Genomic DNA, 19,218 nt, shown 5'->3' with positions numbered 1-19,218 from the left:
TATTTCTTAGGCATTTCTAATCATAGTTACTGAATGCATTCAGCACAAACTATTTAAGCACACCCCTCTTTCTGCAGGTAGCCCTTAACATTACTAAGGGTTATATATTTGGGCCTATGGAACCCTTAAATTATTCAATTGCATTAAAGATCTGAAATTGGCTTAGTGAAAAAAATACATCTTAACAACTATCTTAAAACAAATACTAAATGTAGATACTAAGTAGCCAGATCACGACTGTTCCAAGATTAAGTATTAAAGCTGCATACTGTAGAGAGTCAATATTTCTTTGGGTGGAAGGTAAGAAATGGAAAGAAGCATAAGAGGGGGGGGAAAGTGTTTTGCTAGCACTTCTCTCTGAAGGTGACCTTCTCAGAGAAAACTTATGTTATTTGTTCCCTGAGCTGTATATGATTAGTTCCTTCATCATACACAGACAAATTAGGAAGGCTGCTGTGGTGCCCAGAAATCTGTTAAACAAAGTCAAAATTAATGATAAAATTGAGTTCCCTTTGTGTTTGATTTTCATCTATCTGCACTCAATTATAAACGAGCTATCAAAGAAAGCTACCCATTAGTAGTTAGTTCATGATGACTTCAAAAAACAATCCCTAAACCACCACTGATATTTTACTGACAGCCTCCTAATCTCTGCAGGTTTTTGGTAAAAGCTACATTACACAGGCTTGTCATCAATCCTGACTGTTGCCATTATAACTCAAAAGAGAAGCACTACCCAGAATCCCTTACATTAAACTAGATTTAAAGCATATACAGGGAGGATTTAAAACACTGTATACAACTATTTCATGCACAGATCTAGCACCATCCTCTACAGTGCAAAAATGTCAGATACATTTGTTATGAATACATAAAACTCTAACTCATTTCAGCAATCAAAAATCTACTGTCATTTATATAAAACTGAACTGATTTATTTTTTCCCCCACTGCATCCTATCCAAACCACAGGTGTTCAGCTGCTCCAGGGCCTTGATATATTCTATATTTTCTATTCCGTGTTCCAGGACAGCAAACAGCTCAGAATCCCTGACCCCTATACATTAAGAGTGCTGAACCCAGTACCTGCTCTGATTAAGTTCTGTGAAAAGTTTTCAGAACTCCCCATCAGTCTTAAAATATGGGGCCATCTTAACAGGTTTCTCATTAAATTTCTATTTTTCCATATGTTTTTCATATGGCTATAAATAATTGTTTATTTTTTTTCACATGGCAGATAGCATATAAAGAGTAACAAATACCTTCTCTATATAGCAGGACTTCTTTTTTTTACTAGTATTGACCCCATTGCTGCAACAGGATCTGAACGGGTCAGCCCTTAAACCTACAAGAATACTGTGGCAGGACTGGAGTCTTAGGGAGTACAATAAAAATACATTTGATTGACACATTTTACAGCTTCTCAACAACTGATTTTTTAAATGATTTATTATAGCTGTTCTCAAACTTGGGTCCGCAGCCCCACTAATCAACTCCTCCCCCCTCCCTCCCAGTGCCTCCTGCACGCTGCAGAACAGCTGTTCAGCAGCATGCAGCAGGCGCTGGGAGGGAGGAGGAGGAGCGGGGATGGGGCACGCTTGGGGGAGGGGGCAGGAAGAGGAGGGATGGGGTCAAGCGGGGGCAGGAAGAGGAGGGATAGGGATCAAGTGGGGGCAGGAAGAGGGGGTGGGGTGGGGCCTTGGGGGAAGGGGAGGAGTGAGAGCGTTGCCTGGGGCTGAGCACCGCTGGGGAAAATTGGAAGCCGGCTTGGAGGTCGGGGGGGGGGGGGGGGAATTAAAATGGGGGTCCTCTGGTTGCACAAGCCACTTGGACAGAAGGAATGAACATTTTAGCTATTGCTTCAGAACTGTGTGCACTTGATCATTTGACTTCCAAATAGTGCTATTTATGGAATAGGTAGGAAGCAGCAGAAAAAGAAAATGTTCTAACCATAACTGCATGTTGTGTTTTGTACAATATTTGAGAGATCAAGGGGGAAAGCCTTCTGAATGGGTGGTAGGCTTTAGAGTGGAGACTTGCTCAGAAGTTCAAGCAACCAGCCAGGTGCCCCACAGAGAACACAAACAGCCAAGGGAACGCTGAAAGGGATGCCTATTGTTTGTATTTCAAGTCTCATGGTTTACCATGTTAGCCCCTTGGCAATAGTGTTGAGATTCAGAAGAGCACTGGGGTATTGAGGGTGGGTGGCTGAAGATTAGCGTTCCATATGTGCTTTTGCAGAAACCCATGCATTATTTCATCTTTGTTTAAAGAATTTTCTGTGTTAATTACAATGATGACTCACAATAGAGGTCCTGTGAATGATTTTTATTATGAAACAATAAAAATAAAGTTTTAATTAAACCAATGGAAAAATAATATGCTGGATATACATTTAACTAATCAATCTACAAAATAACCAACTATACACAAATCTTTAATGAATGCAACAGTGGAAACAGAACTCAAAGTTCAACAGTAACAATAATTTGGGGGTGGGAATGAATAAAGTTACAGGCAAGTGTATGCCTTGCCTCTGGCTATTCTAGTCCCCAGGGGTTCTGCAGTTGAATGTCACAGCTCAAAATTTACTCCTGGGGGAATTCTGTGCCAAAAAAATTAAAAATTCTGCATAATTCTGCATATATTTTGTCACAATAATGCAATATAATCCAGCTAGTTTCAATTATTTTGGTAATTTAAACTACAATACAATGGATGGAGTATGGGAGTGGGGAGCATTGGAGGACGTCCCCAACTCTGTAATAGTATTGTAGCTAGTATTGATTTATTACTTCTAGTTATTAGTCAACAAATATATGCAGCTATATGCTCAGTGTTACATCATAGGCAACTGAAGAGCAAGTGAGGGCTCATGGAGCACATTTTGATAGGTCCAAAAATTAAGACCAGTTCTAATCACTAAAGCACCATAAGCATTTATAAGGCCACACTGACCTTTACAATAAGGCCCCTTTACACCATTCTGGCAATGTAAAGGAACCTAAAAAAATTTACCGCTGTTTTATGCTCCTGGGGGAATTCACTACAAACAATGGGAACAATTCACTAAGCAGGCAGGCTGCTATATTCTCCTCTGCCTGAGGGAATAGACTGCCCCACGCCTTCCTCTTCAGAAATACCCCAAAGCCCTGCCCCTCCATGCTGCAATAGCAAGTGAGAGGGACAGAGTGTCTCTCTCTCACACACATACCTACTTCTCCCCACCCCCATGGCAGGGGTTTACATCTCTACTGGCCTCTCTGGGTGCTCAAACCAACCTGTCTGCACTGCCAGGGAGTGGGTGCATGACCCTTCTTGTGGCTTCCCTTTGCTTCTGCATCAGAAGTCATTTTTCTGCGGGTCAGCAAAGAAATCTGTGCGGGGGCATGAATTCTGCACATCGCAGTGATGCAGAATTCCCCCAGGAGTAAAAATTGTCAGAGCTCAAAAGAGCTGGACTTCCAGATGCAAGTGTTCTCAATGCTCAGAGATTCAATCTGATAGGTAAATGGGAGGCAACGGAAGCACTGCTAAGAGGATTTGGCAGTAAAGGGTTGCTGCTTGTCCCAGAAGCCAGCATTGTCCAATGGCTGAAGGTCAAGAGTGGACCCCACGTTATGGGACTGCAGGGTCTGCCGGCCTAGAAGCAGCACATTTTGAAGGAAGGAATTCTGTCTCAGGACAGCATCCATGTACTGCTTCTGCATCTGTCTTTTTCCATGCTCTCCTTTGCTATGGTGATACTGTCCTTAGCCACAACCATTGTATTCTTGGCCACTGCTACTCTCTCAGACAGCCGCATTTCTTTCTCCTTCTGGGTCTTCATGTACAGGCTCCACTTCTCAGTCAGCCTACTTTTCCTCTGTAACTCAGCCATAAGTTCTGCAAACATGTAGTTGCAAGTCTTCCTTTTTTCTGGTTTGGCAGCAGATAGAGGCCCTTCCCTTGATAGTCTGGCTGTTGCAGGTGCTATGGCCATAGAAGTAGGGGCAGAGGAGTGAAGGTCACTTGTTCATATCCCAAACAAATCATGATTGCTTTTTTTCTACATATGTATGTGTGACCTTACCTCCATGAGAGAGACTTTCCATTATTTGGGGGGAAGCTCAGATCAGACCGGCAAGATGCACTGTGAAGTTATTCACCAGGTGCACTGCAGTAGTGGAAGGGGCTTTCAAGCTATATCTGGGGGCATGCGCATGTGGCTATTCCCTATAATGTGTGAAACAATATTGATCAATTTCTCAGTCTTACGTTCTAGCTCCCACAGACGTGGAGAAAGTGCAGCAAAAAATAGATAGGGTCCTGCAGTGATTGCCAGCTGGAACACATAGTATGGGGCATTTGTAGGTCAGTGGGCGCAGTACAGTTTGTGCCTTGACTGGGCGTGGAATGTGTACTCACACCTCATGTAAACTATGAAAACTAACCATATTTCTTTTTCCGCCAGCACTGCCTCAATAAACACAGGCATTTTTCACAAAGTAAAGCTTTTTGTATTCAAATCTGCCTCAGGAGCAGGGTAGAGACAAGCAAGGTACAGAGTGCAACTGTGCCATCGTTGTGGGCACCATTTTGTAACAGCAGAGAACCAGGGGAGGAAGAGAAAGCAGGTGCTCCTAGTTTATATCTGCTGACAACAATAAATTGTAAAGATAGGTACTTACCTGCCAAAGTTCCCTCCAGTGGATCTGACTGTCCAGTCCAGGCCTGGGTTTCCAGCTGGGAATCCAGCTCAGTCTTACAGGGAATCAGTCCATTGTAGCACGATAGGACTGTCATTAGGATCCTGAGTTCAAAAACAATTCTGGCTCTCAGGAGGCAGCTCCTCTCCAGCATCCTTGTGCTCATCCCCTGATGAGTCAAGCCAATCATACTCAATGTGGGGACAACAGTGTGGGCAACAAGCTCTGAATAGTGATCATATCAGATCATATCGTAACTGTGTAGATTCCTGTCTAGTTCATCAAAAAATGTTCACATATCCCCTGCCCGATTGGCTCTTTTTATCCCCCATTGCAATATACTTTCTCCTGAGGCGCTTGCTGATTATCAAGCACTGATTGACATCCCAATCACAACCCCCATGTGCATCTACTTTGCAATGTCCACAAAAAGGTCCTTATTCTCATGTTGGCCACAAGAGTCTCCTGAAACAATGATTCTTCCCAGATAGCAATGAGATCCAAAGTATCACCACGGACGCCACGCTGCTCCATGAGATGCATTGTGGACCTTCAGGACTGCAATTGCAATTGTGGTTGTATTGCCAGAATAATGATACACTGGGATCCAGGAGCAAATAAGCAAAATTTGGGTTTGTGCCAACTTTGAAAAAGGGGAGAGTGCCATCCTGAAAACCTGACGCCACGGCACGGAGCATGTACAAGTAAACAGAGAGGTCAGCACTGTGGGACAGCCATTGGAAGCATTCAAGGCATGGTGCACAGCAATTGTGTGTACAGGAACAAAAGACCAAATTAATGCAATTCGAAGCAAGCACCGTCCACTTTGCAAAAGGACGCTAGAGTTCCTGATAAATGTGGTGTTAGTGCACAGTTAAGAGGTGCATCATCTGTATGCAAGTATTTTCAAAGCGAATTAACTCGATTTGATCTGATTTAAAAAACCCTGTAGACAAGACCTAAGTGCACTCTTCTCCAGGAGGTGACTTCATTTTGTGAATGGATATTATTTAATTTGTAAAGGAACTCAGCCGCAACTGTGTTATGAAGGTAAGTCCCTTGGGGACAGAGTGTAAGAAATTCTATCAAGGTGTTTTTTGTTTTTGTTTTTTTATTACCCACTTTCTTCAGTGTTTAAAAATGAGAAGACTGCCTAGAAAACTTAAAGTAGATAAAGTACTACTACTAAAAAAAGCCACATTTGTGGCTTTTGTTTCTGATTTATTTTCATATGAAAATATTCTCTGACCTGTTCTAAATTAGCATCATTATCCACCACTCCATCCTCTTCCCATTCTGATTTAAAAATTACTAAAAAATAGAAGCTGATTGACCTTGTCACTATTTCAAAACTCATGTACCATCATGCAAATATTAACAATAGTTTGCTAGCTCCCTTCAGGATCAGGGTCCCATCTTCCCAGATTATACAAATGTAGCATGACATTCTTTTCTTAAAGTCCTTCAAGCAAAGATTAAAGAAATGAGTGTTACAACCAAGTTTGGGTAGCTGGGACAAGGGCCTGGTCCCCACTAAGCCCCCACTTCGGACTAAGGTACGCAAATTCAGCTACGTTAATAACGTAGCTGAATTCGAAGTACCTTAGTCCGAACTTACCGCGGGTCTAGACGCGGCAGGCAGGCTCCCCCATCGATGCCGCGTACTCCTCTCGCCGAGCTGGAGTACCGGCGTCGACGGCGAGCACTTCCGGGATCGATCCGGGATCGATTTATCGCGTCTAAACCGGACGCGATAACTCGATCCCAGAACATCGATTGCCTGCCGCCGGACCCTCCGGTAAGTGTAGACGTACCCAAGGATAAGAGGAATAAGATCACATTGATTATAGACATGAGTACATCTTAATAGTTCCATATCAAGATTGATTTATTTTTAAGATGAATACATATCAGTATTCCTCCACTTGCCCTCAATCTAGCTGCCAACTATAAAACATACTAGCAGTTGTAGAATCAGGCCTTAAAGGGCAGAGGTAAGTGTGCTCAGTGGTTTTGAAGATAACATGTAAAAAAGTTAAACTTGAAATAACTTAATAAGCAGTAATTACAAGCAGAAAGTACATTTAAGATTTTTATACAGTAAAAAATATTCAGTTACATTATTTAAACTCATGCATTATTAAGCCATAGCCATATCTTTGATTTGTATGCAGCTATTTCCTTCTCCCCTTCTCTTTTCTGCCCCCTATAAAAAAAAAGTTTCTTCACAACCTAATATTCCTACTTCTGCAGTGTGTTATAATTTATAACAATCTGTATTTGTTAGCACGGATACGTTTTATTTTAGATACATCACAAAAGAATGTAAATTCTGAATAAGCATTCTTCATGTATTTTATCCATCAGCTAATCTGTCTGGGTTTTTAAAGCTCACAGTTCTATGTGAAATTGAGCATTTTTTTAAAATTAATTTTGTTGGCAGCTATCATGACATCAAACCAATTTTAGAGAGAACATATTAAAAGTTGTCTCCTTATTAAAGTGTGAACTTTAAAAAGAATATCTAGAGAAGTTGAGATATCAAAATAAAGAGTAAACAAAGCAAAAATTGCATTTCTGACTGGATAATCCACTACTTCTAGGGTCACAAGGTCACCTGCTACATGTTCCTAAGTGAAAATAAGCAATGTTGTGTGGAAGAGAGAGGAGAACAAAAGAAAAGAGAGATTAAAAAGGAGATTTCCAAATAGAAAATTAGCATGTATTCTTTTAGTGTTTGGAAGTTAGTGTTCATTATTTTTCTGATTTGTACTTTTTTAGAAAGCTGGCATTTCCCCTCATCTGCTTATTTGGTTTCTGCTGTTCTGATTGGATATCGATAAAGTCCCAAACTACACTTACAATACATTCTCACATATTTCAGTGACTGAAATCTTAGTTTACCTGGGAAACCTGAACATACTTCTGGAGGCAGATAGTTGTCTCTACGTATCGGTGCATTTTTAAAGTGGAAACGGTATGGAACTTCCTGTGGGATCAGCTAAATGCAGCTTCCTAATATTTTTTGGTAAAAGAAGTTGCTTTGTAAATAAATTCTGATTGGATATCCTGAGTTAAACACTTATGACTATAGCAAGTTTTCCTAGATTTTTCTGTATTTAAATTAATGCTTTGGATGGCTTACAGGGACCCGGTGACCATTGATAGGCTATGTTTGTATCGCACTCTTAAGCAATAGAATACCAATTGACATTTATTAAATATTTTGGATTTTTTTCCTACATTTTCATATATATAAATAATTTTCTGTGTTGTACTTGAAATCAAAGTGTATATTATTTTTATTGCAAATATTTGCACTGTAAAAATGATAAACAAAAAAATAGTATTTTTCAATTCAGCTCATAGAAGTACTGTAGCGCAATCTTAGTCGCGAAAGTCCCACTTACAAATGTTGACTTTTTTTTGTTACATAACCACACTCAAAAACAAAACAATGTAAAACTTCAGAGCCTACAAGTCCATTCAGTCTTACTTCTTGTTCAGCCAATCGCTAAGACAAACAAGTTTGTTTAAATTTACAGGAGATAATGCTGCCCTCTTCTTATTTACAATGTTACCATAAAGTAAACAGGCATTTGCATGGCACTTTTGTAGCCAGCATTTTAAGGTACTTACATGCCAGATATGCTAAACAGTTGTGTGCCCCTTCATGCTTTGGCTACCATTCCAGAGGACATGCTTCCATGCTGATAATACTCGTTAATTAAATGTGACTCAACTCCTTGGGGGAGAACCTGTTCTGTTTTACCCTCATTCTGCCATATATTTCATGTTATAGCAGTCTCGGATAATGATTCAGCACATGTTGTTCCTTTAAGAACACTTTCATTGCAGATATGACAAAACGCTAAGAAGGTACCAATGTGAGATTTCTAAAGATAGTTACAGCACTTGACCCAAGGTTTAAGAATCTGAAGTGCCTTCAAAAACCTAAGAGGGATGAGGTGTGGAGCATGCTTTCAGAAGTCATAAAAGAGCAACACTCCTATGCAGAAGCTACAGAACCCGAACCACCAAAAAAGGAATTCAACCTTCTGCTCGTGGCATCTGACTCAGATAATGAAAATGAACATGTGTTGATCCGCACTGCTTTGGATTATTATTGAGCAGAACCCATCATCATAATGTACGCATGTTCCCTGGAGTGGCGGTTGAAGCATGAAGGGACATATGAATCTTTACCGCATCCGGCACATAAATATCTTGCGACGCCGTCTACAACAGTGCCATGAGAACACCTGTTCTCACTCTCAGGTGACGTTGTAAACAAGAAGTGGGAAGCATTATATCTCCTGCAAATGTAAACAAACTTGGTTGTCTGAGAGATTGGCTGAACAAGAAGTAGGACTGAGTGGACTTGCAGGGTCTAAAATTTTACATTTTTATTTTTGAACGCAGTTTTTATGGTACATAATTCTACATTTGTAAGTTCAACTTTCACGATAAAGAGATTGCACTACAGTACTTCTATTATGTGAACTGCAAAATTCTATTTCTTTTGGTTTTTTACAGTGCAAATACTTGTAATAAAAATAAATATAAAGTGAGCAGTGTACACTTTGTATTTTGTGTTGTAATTGAAGATGTTGTATTTAAAAATGTAGAAAACATTCAAAAATATTTAAATAAATGGTGTTCCATTATTGACTAATCGTGTGATTAATCACGATTAATCTGTTTAATTTCTTGACAGCCCATCTGTTTTCCCTTTTTGTTCTCCCAGTCTCTTTTTTTGTCTTGTCTAATTTAGTTTACTTTATTGGTGTCAGGAAAATAGGTTTGCAAAGCCTGGTGTACACTTGTTACATCAAAAATATTTTACCTATTATTAATCCTTAAGTTAATTACCTAAACTATTTTCTATATACCAATACTTTTCTGGATAAAAATCAATCTACAACCCAATTTGTGAAAAAAAAAATATTTTTCTTCCTCTAAAGTGGTATCACTCAGGTATGTAGAACCCTTTCCTGTAGAACCATCAGGAATAAAACTTTGGTACAATTTCATAGGGTGATCCAGAAGCTCTAATAACTGTAAAGTATTTCAAATACTGGTGGTTAATAATATAGTTGTATGTTTTCTTCCATTGTCTTATGCCTCAGGGAGCCATTTATGAGGCTGAAAATAAAATGTGATCTGAGACCTCATACTATTTTACTTCCTGGATGATAGAAGTAAAGTGAAAAGACCAGATCTAGCATTCATTACTGCAGCCCCACAAATAGCTCCCTGAAGCAAAACAGTATGAGAAAGATATTCAGGTTCCAGTGGAGCCCTAACAGTTAAAGGAATTGTACAAAATATAAGCCAGAAAGTTGTTGAGTTTTTTACGAGTTATAAGTCATTCTAATTTTTCTTTTTAATAAATTCAGAGTATATATTCCATTCTATTTTCAGCTTGTGACATCTTCTCAACCATATACTTGTCTATCCCTACACCACATAAACAAACCTCAATCTTATTGGATTTCAAAAATCCCAATCCCACAAAATTAAAGCATTATATTACTCATTCAGGACAGTTTGTACAGGTAAGCACATCACTAAATGTGCTTGTCCTCAGTTTTCCAATACAAATTATAAAAAAAAATTAAAATGTCTTAATTTAAAATCTAAACTATACATTCAAAGTTAATGAGAAAAATTCTAGAACCTTTAATTTTGATCCATGGGCCACAGGAGATAATCCATCTTGTCCAGGTGGGATGAACAGCTCCCATTTCCCATAATCAATTTTCTTATATGGATGAGAAAATGGATTCCAGCCATCTGTAATAGAAGAAGAGTATTACTGAGATTCATTCTATTCAAATGTTCTAAAATATACATTTACTTTTATTGTCTGAAAGCAATCTTACTGAAAGTGGGTACTGAAAAACAAATTGTTTTCTTTTACATTTGACACTACTGCATAACACTGGATTAGCTTCAATTAACAGAATTATCGGTTCTTAAGAGACCAGATTCCAATATTAACTCAGCATTATAGTTAACAAAAAAAGAGTTATATTCCTGCTTTAACTTAATTCTGACAAGGGAACTTTACCATCATACCTATTTTTCTACTGTCGTTAACTATTCTACACTTTAAAATCCACAACTAAATCTGTCCATAGAATATCAAGAGGTCATCTAGTCCAACCCTGTTAAGGAGAATCACTGCTCAAGACAAAATTACTTTTACTATAAAACATGATCTTGACCATAGCAGTCAAGCCAAATTTTGCCAGTTTAAACAAAAACTATCTGAAATTTAACATGTGCCCTTTGTGACACATTATACCTCAAAAAAGCCTCCCGCCGCCCCCCGCCCCCCGGGGGGAGGGCGGCGAGCACGCCCGGGGCCCCGCTCTCCCCGACGGGCCGGAGCGCCGGGGGGAGGGCAGCGAGCCCGCCATGGGCCCCGCTCTCCCCAGCCAGCCGGAGCGCCGGGGGGAGGGCGGAGAGCCCGGCCGGGGCCCCGCTCTCCCCGGCCGGCCGGAGTGCCAGGGGAGGGCGGCGAGCCCAGTCGCGGCTCCGCTCTCGGGCCTGAGCGCCGCCCCCCTCCAGGTGCCGCCCCAAGCACATGCTTGGTAGGCTGGTGCCTGGAGCCGGCCCTGTTCACCACTTGCATATGGTTATGATGTATTTTGTACAAAGTATGCCTCGTGAGGTATCATTGGAAAAGTCATAATCTGTTGAACATTACTGTGCTGTTGAAATGTATGTATCATCATTGTATATGAAGTTATGAGATTTTGCTCTATGTTTGTTACTGAAACTTGTTGTGAGCCTGGGAAATGCCCACAGACTAATTCCCTAGAAATAACAAAGAAATTAAACACAAGCATTCCATGTCAAGTCTCACTTATACAGAAGGTGCAAGCAAGAATTTGTGATTCATATGAAGGACTAAGGGTGAAGCACATAAGTAATGAGGGCTGCCTAGCCTCAGAATAGAGCATGGATTTTTCCAGCATCTGAAGAGTATAAAATAAGGGACAGTGACATCATCAATCCACCTCTCCTCCCCCACCGATACTGAAGACAACAAGATCATTTGGGAGACAGAAACATTGAACTGGGGGGAGTGGTCCTAATGGGAAAACTTTCCAGTTAGCATAGACTGCTGTAGAATTTTGGGTAATAGAAACCAAATTGGCTTAGCCTGGTAAAGCTCAGGAAATAGCTTATTTTATTTCTTTTTGTAACCAGTTCTGATCTTCTATGCCTATAATCGCTTAAAATCTCTCTGTGTAGTTAATAAACAATGTTTTATCTAAGCCAGTGCGTTTTTGATTGAAGTTTGGAGAATGTACTCAGGTTACAAAGGCTAGTTCATATTCATACCCTTTGATGGAATGGTGAACTGGATGGAACTTTGATGGAATTAATGAGCTCACTCTGATAAAGGGAGTCTTGAGCAGTGCAAGATGCACATTTCTGGGGCGCAAGACTGGAACTAGCGTGTTACCCTATGTGGAATTCAAGAGTGCTTGGTATAGCATTCTGGTAGTTTGTCTGGGGGTGACTTGCATAGAGGCTGGGGTGAGTGGGCAGAGTGGCAGCTCACATAGCAAAGCATGGTATAGTGCGCAAAAGATTGGAGGGTTAAGGGGACACAACAATCCAACAGCCCAGATTGTACCCTGAGGCATGTCACACTTACAAAAAAATATGCCAAGAAAGCTTGAGGGAAAAAAAAAAAAAAAAAAAAAATCAGACAAGGATTTCCAGTTCAAGAATGGAGTTATTTCTCACTCAGGATTTTTCCTACTTTTTTTGGTTTATACCGAGAAAAAAGCTCAAGCATGAAACTATTAGTTTTGTGAACTCCAAAGAGGGTAAACACGTGTGACTATCTGAGACATTTGGAAGGTTTAGTTATTTAAGGTAGCACATACTTGCACACTAGAGATCTCTGAGGATTCTTAGAGTTCCACTGCCAGAGGGAAAGACCTACAAAGGCAAGCTGGTTTGGTGGATTGAGCAGAAGGCAGGAAAGCAACTCCTGAATTCCAATGCCCACATAGTAAGGCAGAGCAATCTTAATACTGCATTTATATAAACACCTTCCATCTCAAGATCTCCGTTTTCACCCAGTTACTAATCATTGTGGTAGCATCCAGACGCTTCAAACCAGGATAAGGACTCCACTGTGCTAGGTAATGTATAAACTCACAGGTCAAATCAAAGAGCTGCTTTTATATTTACACACACACACACACACACACACACACACACACCCTTTAAGCTCGTTTTCATCTACAACTTTGTACTAAATTATTGCAAATAGTTCCTTGAAATGGCAAACAAACATTCACTATACATTGTTATGTATAAATCTGTTCACATGTGCAGGGCAAGTGCTCCAAAGTATTCTAACCAGAAAATATTGCCCAAAATATGATGATCAGAAAAATACAGATATGCAGATACCATTCAAGAAATGCAGTGTCCTAAAACTTCACAATTCAAATGAAGGATTTTCTCCTACCTCATTATAAGTCACTGGCCCCTCACCTCTGCCCCTTCAAGTCCCTCTATTATGCAAGGTCTTTCCAAAGGACGAGTTCCTTTTGAAACCAATTAATTCACTTTCTTGGATGTGGCCAGGAAGAGGAATAGGAAAAAGTTTATATTGTTAGATAAACTCCTTACAGGGACTGATGCTGCCTCTGTTACGCTCAGATCGCTCACTGTTGCTAAGGCACCAGGAAATAAAATCCACAGCTAGTCCCTAACATGACAATGGATCACAAGGGGGGGGAGGGGGGAATTAAAAAAAAAAAAAGCTTTTTTTTTTTTTTTTTGCGCAGAGGGGAAAAAATAATTATATCAACTGTTCAAGCCTTATTGACCAGTTTAGGAAGAGTCAATGAAGTTCACATTTTATTGTTATTTGTAGTGCACTAGTACTTAAGAGACCCAGTCATGGACTAGTACCCCCCATTATGTTAGGTACAGTACACATACAGAAAACAATCCCTGCCCCAACGAGTTTTTCTGAGACAGGTGGAACACAAGGAAACCGTAGAATAATGTTGATCGGCATGACAGGCAGTGCTCTCAGCACAACAGCTGCCTAGCCATTGTCAAGTTTTTAGTAGCTGAGTTTTAAGGAAGGTTTTGAAGGACGATAATGAGGTAGCTTGGCCAGGGTTTACAGGGAGCTGCTACCATGCATGAGAAACAATATGGGAGAGGCTCAAAAGTGCTTGTATGAAAATTTAAACAAGTGGGTGATGAAGGCTGGCTTCATTGCTAGAGTGGAAGCAACATCTTGATAGGGAGGTTGTGAATGTCCTTCAAATAAGTGAGTGAAGATATTTCCAAGCTGTTCAGTGCCAAGTTCAAGGACGAGCCAACAAAATAGCAAGGAACCATAACATACATCAGCCTTAAAAATCCAAATTTCTGTTTTCACTTTACCGAGGGTGCCTTTAAGAAGTCAACATCTACATCCGAGATACTGCCCTTCTTTTTTTGGAACAGAACGGAGAGTAAACATTGACTTTTATGGTGGCTAGCATATATCCCCATAAAGATGGGGTTTATAAAGTAAACATTAAACAACTGCATAACTTAAATTTCCCTATCTACAAATTGGGTTGCCGAGAATTAAAACCCAGAATAGATTGATTGCAATGAGCAGAAAAGGAAAATCTGACTGGTCGAAACACCAGTAAATGCTTCATGCACAGCACTATGGAGGGGCGGGGGGGAGACACTGATTTTTCTAAAGAGAAATTTATTACAATCAGGACAAAACGTAATTGAGAAAACATCTGAAGTCAACCCCGTTTAGCCTAACCTCACCTCAAAGGTTATACATCTCAGATTTTCAGAAACATAGCTTAAATAAAATCTCTGCTCACCACATCCACCGTTCTGAACGGATGTGCTATTGATAGCTGCATTCGTGAACTGTCTAGAGTACAAAGGGAAAGTGACTAAATTGCAGACAAACTTAACATTCAGGGCTGTCTGGCCAAAGGAAGAGTCAGGTGATGGCAACATATCTAGCTCTTATTGTCTCGTGGAGGAATGCAATAGCTGTTCATGTCCAGCAAATCTAATAAAACCAGATTCCCTCTGCAGATCAAGGCCTTTTCACATATGCTTTACTAGATCCTACAGTTTAAGGTTCTTTGCATCCCTTTGACTTAGAAGGCACTACAGATAGGAGTAATCACCAGGATAAGCCAAAAATCTTAATCATATAGCCCAATTCCTTTTAGAAGATAGCACCTATGTTTTCAGTATCCCCCTCAAAGAAACATTTCCATCGGAGGGTGTGGATAGAGGGTAAAGGGGATTGTACAAGCATGTAACACTGCTGCTCTGAGTGCAGTGCCCCACGTTCTCATCTTGATCATTTGGCAGCTGTCTACAGAGCTTAAGAAAGATCCTAACCGCTATGTTTAAACCTAAAATGCTCCACATTTCATTCTTACATGGTTATTTTTAACAGGGGGGGAGAATATAGATTCTTACTATGTTTGCCTGAGTACAAATTGAGTTCACCTATTGCATAAATTATTTTCCAAACTTATGATAGTTTTGGGTTCCACTGCATTCAGAGTTATGCAACGCACAAGAATACCAAGGATAAAAATTAGATAAAGAATCTAATCCTCAAAAGAAACATCCATTGCAAATACAGGTGATGGAATGAGTTGCAGTAACCCCATCATTTCAACATTCCTTTTTAATCATCAATATGGGATGGAGAAGAAGCTCTCTTTAAATAAACTTTTTATTTTTTTCTTTAAAGACAACTGGAGCAATAGTAAGCATATTCTGATAGTCAATAGTTCATACCTAAACCAAAGTAATTCCATTGCTGTCTTATAAATGTGTTGGAACAGTTTATAAATAGAAAAAAATGGCTTGTGGCTATGGCATGTGTTCCTTAAGGGTAGGTACACCAGATAATGAACAGGTCCAGCCATCCACAACTATACTTTCTTTCATTATGCTAGATGGTTCTGAGACACCTATGCAGACACCCTTATTTCCCTCTATTGTAATGTGGTATAGCCATTTAAAAAAGAAAACTACTTTACTATGGAAATACAGCAGTTTGTGGCATTCACCTGCATCACCACTGTATGAGCATTTTCAGAGTCTCTCACTCATTTTGGAAAATCAGTCTGGTGCCAAGCTCAAATGAAGACAATGATGCACTGGAAATCAATACATGGATTTGTTAGTAGCATAGCAATGCTGTTTCAAGCTTCATTGGGATGCTTTCTGTGAAGGCAGTCTGTGTGGACTTAAGTCTCTGCTTAAAGCAAAGGAATACCAACATTCTAGGAGCAAACTTGGCAGGGGCTGGTTGAGCATACTTTAAACTAGATAAGGAAAAAGGATAACTTGAATTCAAGTAATCTGGTAGACAGTCCCCAATATAAAAATAAGGTAGAAACTGAATTCAGAAACAAGAGAAAAATACAGTATTAAATATATAATCATGTTTCCCGTACTCAAAAACCAGAAGTACCAGAAAAGTGTTACTATACGGACTGGTCTAGACTCGAGAACATAAATATGATAGGATTATTCTTGTAACTGGAATATCAGTGTAGAAAGATAATATTTATGGTTAAGACAAAAAAGGTAGAGGATGTGACATATGAAGGAGACGTGGAATATCCAAAGACTATAAATCAACTTCATAAGTGTCATATCTGTACGGCCTTGTGATTGTCTTCTATTCCTGCAGGAAGTTCCTGCAGGAACTAAATCACAGGAGGGTAGTGATGAACGCAAATCCCTAGACCAGTAACACATCTGGAGAAGCATCATCCTCCTGGGGAAAACTGCCCATTGTAGGTTGACCTGGTTGAAGAAGCCAGGTAAACAAAGAACTGAGAATTGTATAAAATGATCATCACCCTGATGTGGGGCAGAAGTCATTCTCTCTCTCTCTCCCCCCCGAAACAGACACCAAATCATAGACTATCAGGGTTGAAAGGGACCTCAGGAGGTCATCTAGTCCACCACCCTGCTCAAAGCAGGACCAATCCCCAGACAGATTTTTGCCCCAGATCCCTAAATGGCCCCCTCAAGGATTGAACTCACAGCCCTGGGGGTAGCAGGCCAATGCTCAAACCACTGAGCTATCCCTCCCTCCAATCACTAATGTACACAGATGGTGTGTGAGAGAGCTGAACTACTCTGTCCCTACCAAGGTCTGCAAGAGAAAAATGGATGCTGCCTGATAAGCTAAGACCTACATGTAAAGCTGGTCATTGCTTGCAGATCGGTTCTCTCTGTAATGCTTTTGTTCTAAGTAAATACTTGGCTTTATGAAGGCTGGTTGGTCACTGGTTAACCCTGTTATAGCCCCTTTGGGAGAGCAGGATGACAAGTGCTGAACTGAACTCAGACTTGCTACAGTGCTCACAGTGAAATGCAGCCTAAATCCCAGGTCTGCACAGAGATTGCAGGTTCCATGTCCTGAAAAAGGTGATTGCTAGAGGCCTGAGACTCAGTGGGCTAGCCTTATAGAGGCTAGGAAGGGGTGAGAGGTGCAATTACTTCAGGAATTATGACAGTGGCATGGCAGTATGTTGGGATGATTTAGTAAATGTCTATCTGTATCAAACTACAAACTCCATTTTGTTTTGTGAGGCTCACCTGTGTCTTCCCTGTTGTCTTTTTGCCTTCATCTTGAATGAAATTCCAAAAGGTATTGACAAAAGGCAAACAGTGCAGGGCAATCAAAGGTCATTATCCTTGAATAACTTTACCCTGGCAATATATTGGGTATGCTGAAGAATGTGTGCAATCCTGCAAGAAATCAGCTTTTCCAAACTGGATTTCAGGAAGGAGCTAACCAAACCACAGATCATCGGGGGGGGGGGGGGGGGGGGGGGGGGCTTGATTCAAATTGGCTCATACCTTAGTTCTCAGTTAGATTCCAGGTTTTAAATGTTTAGCTTCAGCTGTTCACGTTTTGAAAACAAATTAGGGAAAATCCTCCTTCCTTTTCACTCCTTTCATGAACTCTAGCATTGTGGAAATGATTTTGATTGGATTAAACATGAAATGTTATCTTCAGGTAGAAACCAACAAAATGGAAATCGTAAGAAGCTGGAAATCTTAGCTATGTGTCAATTTGCTAAAGATATGGATGACTAAATAAGGTAGTAGCATTAAGTTGGAATACAACATGGACTATTACAGTGGAAAAGCAAGCTGTTTGACCATTGGATTAACATACATACTTCTAGTGCTTTAAACTATCACAATTATTTGTTGTTAGAGCCAAATAACAAAATTAAAATAGGTAATATACAGCCAGCATAAAGCAAACTAAATTAGAGGTAAATTCAAAGTATTCTACTTCCCCAATTTTCAATTCTGTAGGTTATGCTCAAAAGCTACATTTACACTACATTGTAATGAACTGGGCCTTTATTCTGAAATAGTGAATTCTAAAATAGTGATAGATTGCCAGTAGTCACTTAGTTGCTTAGCAATAAAATATGCAAATAAAATATTCAGTGTTATTGCATAGCTTTTAAAGGAAGCTATAATGTCAATATTGCCTTTAGTATCAGAATTCCAGCTAACTAATTGCCTCATACATTTAATTTAATTTACTCAGCTGCTAAAACCACAAATTGACAAATCTTATTGTTTTTGGATGTACATTTAATATTTTAAGTGTATTTTCAGATGAACAATGGAGCACCATTAGGGAATACCATGAGGTCTAATATCTAGATCTCAAAATGTTGAGGGAATAAAAGAAAATTCAGGCTTATATTAAGGGTAGTGTTTAATAGTTTAATAGTTTTATTAAGTTTATTTAATGAGAAAATATTTCACATATTACTACTGCTTGATTTTAGCATTTTCAGTAGGAAACAATAAAAAGTTATAAAAGAGAACAAAAAGGACTCATAGCAGTGTCTACAGAATCATCTATCTTGGGCCAAAATGATATAACATGATATCAGAAAAGTTCTTTATTGTTTAAAAAAACTACATGGGGCACAAAATAATATACCCAGATGATTTCAATATAGCAGTGGGGGGTAGATGTACTGTGTAACTGTGTAGATCTGTATGTAACAATTAAAGCATGCATATACTTAGCATAGTGTGTCAGTTAAAGTCAGTCTTTTCATTCAGACTCTCATAACTCAAGCTTTAGGTGGAAGTTCTCCAGGGTGTGTCTATATTTTCCAACATGATTTTTCTTTTTAAATATTTGGATCAAAAAGCATTCAGCCATTTTTTGAACAGGAGGAAAGCAGAAACTACATACTTTTCTTATAACAAAAAATTATTCAAGTGTCTTTACCTAAAGAATCTCTCTACAGCCAAAATAGCAGTGGTTGAAAGATTTGGCGAGGAAATACCCCTTACTACAGAACAGTAGCTAGCCGTATTCCTGGAGAAATGGATTTTGTTTTGACTGCTATCCACGTCTGAAAAATTACTAAATATGTGCAGTAGGGTTCCCTCCCCCTTCATTAAGTTCTTAAAGCACACAACTACATACCACT

The 19,218-nt window shown here is 39.6% G+C and overlaps 1 protein-coding gene across 1 annotated transcript in view; it reads right to left on the bottom strand.

Moving 5' to 3' along the window:
• The window catches only part of GBE1 (1,4-alpha-glucan branching enzyme 1), a 296,161-nt gene that overhangs the window by 168,522 nt on the left and 108,421 nt on the right, over positions 1-19,218 (bottom strand). Inside the window, exon 3 of the mRNA XM_065399789.1 lies at positions 10,368-10,483. Within this exon, the coding sequence (XP_065255861.1) occupies positions 10,368-10,483 (116 nt within the window). The remainder of the gene's footprint in view (positions 1-10,367; positions 10,484-19,218) is intronic.

The sequence above is a fragment of the Emys orbicularis genome, chromosome 1 (genome assembly GCF_028017835.1).
Source record: "Emys orbicularis isolate rEmyOrb1 chromosome 1, rEmyOrb1.hap1, whole genome shotgun sequence".
Classification (NCBI taxonomy): Eukaryota; Metazoa; Chordata; order Testudines; family Emydidae; genus Emys; species Emys orbicularis.
Note: the sequence above shows the minus strand (reverse complement) of the source record. Positions and strands in the feature narration are given on the sequence as shown.